The sequence below is a fragment of the Olea europaea genome, chromosome 2 (genome assembly GCF_002742605.1).
Source record: "Olea europaea var. sylvestris chromosome 2, O_europaea_v1, whole genome shotgun sequence".
NCBI lineage: Eukaryota > Viridiplantae > Streptophyta > Magnoliopsida > Lamiales > Oleaceae > Olea > Olea europaea.
In genome coordinates this window covers 23,081,320-23,084,834 of record NC_036238.1, presented here as the reverse complement: position 1 = coordinate 23,084,834, position 3,515 = coordinate 23,081,320, and the positions used below count along the sequence as shown (strand labels likewise).

Genomic DNA, 3,515 nt, shown 5'->3' with positions numbered 1-3,515 from the left:
CAATCCATAAGATCAACAAACATAGTTTAAATTGTTAACATTTATCTCCATGTTAAATATCTCATAATTTTCTTGAACATTTTAATCAAAAACTAGGGCTGGATATGGTTCGATTCGATTCCCTTAAGAACAAAATCAGACCCGACCTAAAATTTTTGGGTACTTAGTAATTGGAACTGTCGGGTCCAAATTTAATTATGAAACCGTTCAAGTTCAGTTCCATTTGGTTCGGTTCGATTCCGTACGAAGAAACTCTATAGAAAAAATTGAAAAAACACAATTAACACATATAAATGAACTAAAAATTGTTCAACTAATAAAATTTAATAAGAAAAATAAAACATATATTTTATTACCTGTCTCAATGCCCTCATAAAACTCTGTCTTTTTAATGCAAACTCTATTTTCGAAAACTTTCAAAAGCCTAAATTCTTCCATTAGCCAGTTTCGTATACAAATCAAGGCCTCTACTGTTTTAAGAGTTAAATAACTCCTAAATGGATCAAGAATGCGCCCTCCAATACTAAATGTCGGATCAGAAGCCACAGTAGATACAGGAATGGCAAGAACATCCATTGCAACCTTAAATAAAAATTCTAACATTGAACTGTTTATCTTCTACCATTTAAAAATGTTAAAGTTTTCATCATTAGCGTCTTAGTAGGTTCCATTAGATATCGTTGTACCTCATCTTTTCCAGAAAAATCCCTTTTGCTAATTTTCATTTTCTTGTACCCAAAATCAAAATTACAATCATGCCAACCATCATCATCATCTGAACTCTCCAACAAAGTGACTCTATCATTATATTCATTGCCACCACTTCCACTTCCACTAGCTACATTCTTTGAACGATGACATCCCTCATACTGATTATATAAAGCATACAATGTTTTCATGACTTTAGTTTTTGTGACTTCAACCTTAATGGAGTCATGCAAGATACTAATACAATGTACAACAAACTCCAACTTATACCTAGGATCAAGCACAATTGCTACAATCTTGTTCATTTTATCAACATTACCCCGATACTTGTCAAACTTAATCTTCATGTTATTTGCTAGGTTACTTAGCAAATAGTCTTGCTTGTCACCCATTTTTTTTTTTTTTTGGTCAAAATTTGCTCAATTTTACAAACTTCTTGGAAGTTAATATTGGAAGTAACACTCAATAAAGCACTAAACTTTAATGTGACATCATAAAAGGTTCTTAGAAACTTGGAAAATTTTCTAGCTTTCTCCCAATCATAACTTGTAGGTGGCCCCTCTTTTTCTTTTCCACCTTCATTCTCGTCAAAATATTTATAATAAAATTCATCCTCTTCCTCCATTTATAAAAAGCTTTTTCAAAATTCAATGCACTATTGAACATTAAGAATGTTGAATTATATCTAGTAGAAACATTTAAAACAGCAAGTTTTTTGCATGCAATCTTTTTCCTTTCAATACATCACTTAAATTTCATCAACCGGGAAGGAGATGATCGAAAATATTTGATCGCATAGCGACTACTTTCTATAGATGGATTAAACTCTTTCAACCCTTCTTCAACAATCAAATTGAGTATGTATGCTGAACAACGTATATGTAAATAAGAGCTACCTAAAATCATAGTATCATCAAGTTTCCAATTCTTCAACTTGTTTTTTAAATGATCACTGTATCAATTTTGCTTGCATTGTCTACAGTAATGGTATCCACACGCTCTATTCCCCAATTAAGCAAACAATTTTCAATAAGCTTCCTAATTGTCTCCCCTTTGTGACTTGGAACAACTAAAAAAGTCAATATCCTCTTATGCAGTTTTCAACTTCTATCAATAAGATGTGCTATGACTACCATAGAATTGATGTCCAACATTTAGTGGTTAGCGAGATCCTTTGCCTATCATTAATAAATTTAATCCTCAATAATTCATTTGTCTCATGGTAGAGATGTAGCACATCTTTAGCAATCATTCTTCGACAAGGAACCTCAAATCTAGGACAAAGTTGATGAACAAATTCCTTAAAACCCACATCTTCCACAAAAAAAAAAAAAAGTCAATTCATCAATAATAATCATCTTAACCAATTTTTTTCTACATTTTTCATTATTAAACACCATAGCCATAATACCCCCATCATTATTTTCTCGAGTGAGTGTTGTTGGTTGTCATCAACCCTGGTGCTCTTATATGCATAACAAATTTTTAAATGTTTCCACATGCTAGAAGTTTCATTATTAGTATCAGCCTTAAAAGTTCTCCAACAATAATTACATTTTGCTCTTTCTCGATCAAGTATCCTAGTGAAATGATTCCATATTTCCGACCTCTCATTAGGTTGTTTTTGGTCTCCCATTTGAGCATCCAAAACTGGTATCACTTTAATGAGAAACTTGATTAAATCCTGCACAAACAATATGGAAAAAAAAAATCATCAAATGGCAGAGTCAAATTGTATAACTTTATCACTCCAGAATCTCCCTCACCTTTAGCAAGTTTGTGAATTACTATGAATTTTTGGTTCAAAATAATTAACTTAATCATGTTATAACTTTATCACTCCTGAAAGTTGTCCCTTTTATTACCTTTCTTGATTCTTGAAAAGTGAATACTCGTTTCATACAACATAATAAAAAAAAACCAAGATAAAAATCAATTAATACTTAACCTCGAAATTCAGAAACCCGTTGATTAACCTCGAAATTCAGAAACCCGTTGAATCTACAAAAAGATTATAAAAAATTGTGAAAGGTTCCAACATGTAATAGATGAAGAATTTACATCATATGCACATGTTTACGAGAATTTGCTAACCGATAGGAGGCAGTCATGAATCTTCCTACAATAATGCTATCTTGTTGCACATGTAAGACTAAACCACCGATTTCTCATTATTTATCTGAACTCTTCTATCATCTTAAAAGACGACTCTTTATTTGCCTGCCTGGAAAAAGAAAAGAAATGTAGTCAATAATTCGCTTCTGCTGCTCTTCTCTAAAGACAACATTGTAATAAAACTTTAAAATTTTATCAAAAAATTAAAAAGGGAAAAAGATAATGAAACCAGATATTAAATTAAGGATTTACTGGAACGAACAACTGTATAAACCCTGGTGAATATAGGGAAGAATACTTCCTACCTTGTTCGAATGGTCTATGGTCGGAGGTTTTAGCTTCGATGAGCTTTCGGAGTTCACCGCTTCGACGGGGGCCGAACGGGGCGGCTTCGATTTTGGCCTGTGGATGTATAGGTTTTCAATTTCATATGAACTATGTAGTTTATTTAGGGTTGGATACTTGGATTTAGTGGGTTAGACATTAGAGATTTAGAGTTGGGCCAAAAATAGAAGAATAAAATAGGCTTGAATGCTTGATGTTGGGCTAAAAAAAAAAAAAAAAATTAAAAATGAAACAAAAAATTGGGCCAAAAAATTAGATTTAGAAAAAATTAAAATAATTTGATTTATTCAATATAAAAAAATTAAAAAATTAGGAAAATTCAATTTTTCGGTTCTTGGTCTAGAATC

At 31.7% G+C, this 3,515-nt stretch overlaps 1 protein-coding gene across 2 annotated transcripts; it reads right to left on the bottom strand.

The window, feature by feature from the left end:
• Nucleotides 1–1,590: 1,590 nt before the first annotated feature.
• Nucleotides 1,591–3,274, bottom strand: LOC111376170. Of its 2 annotated transcripts, none has more exons than XM_022999114.1 (4): nucleotides 3,129–3,274; nucleotides 2,803–2,932; nucleotides 2,685–2,709; nucleotides 1,591–2,392 (listed from the first exon to the last, which is right to left on the bottom strand). In XM_022999114.1, the coding sequence occupies exons 2-4, from the start codon at nucleotides 2,817–2,819 to the stop codon at nucleotides 2,063–2,065; spliced, it is 372 nt and encodes a 123-aa protein (XP_022854882.1). In that variant the 5' UTR covers nucleotides 2,820–2,932; nucleotides 3,129–3,274; the 3' UTR covers nucleotides 1,591–2,062. The 2 variants fall into 2 exon arrangements, 1 of the variants encoding a protein (XP_022854882.1); XR_002699421.1 differs by having other exon boundaries at nucleotides 2,184–2,392; nucleotides 2,657–2,709; nucleotides 3,129–3,262.
• Between the last annotated feature and the right edge of the window lie 241 nt (nucleotides 3,275–3,515).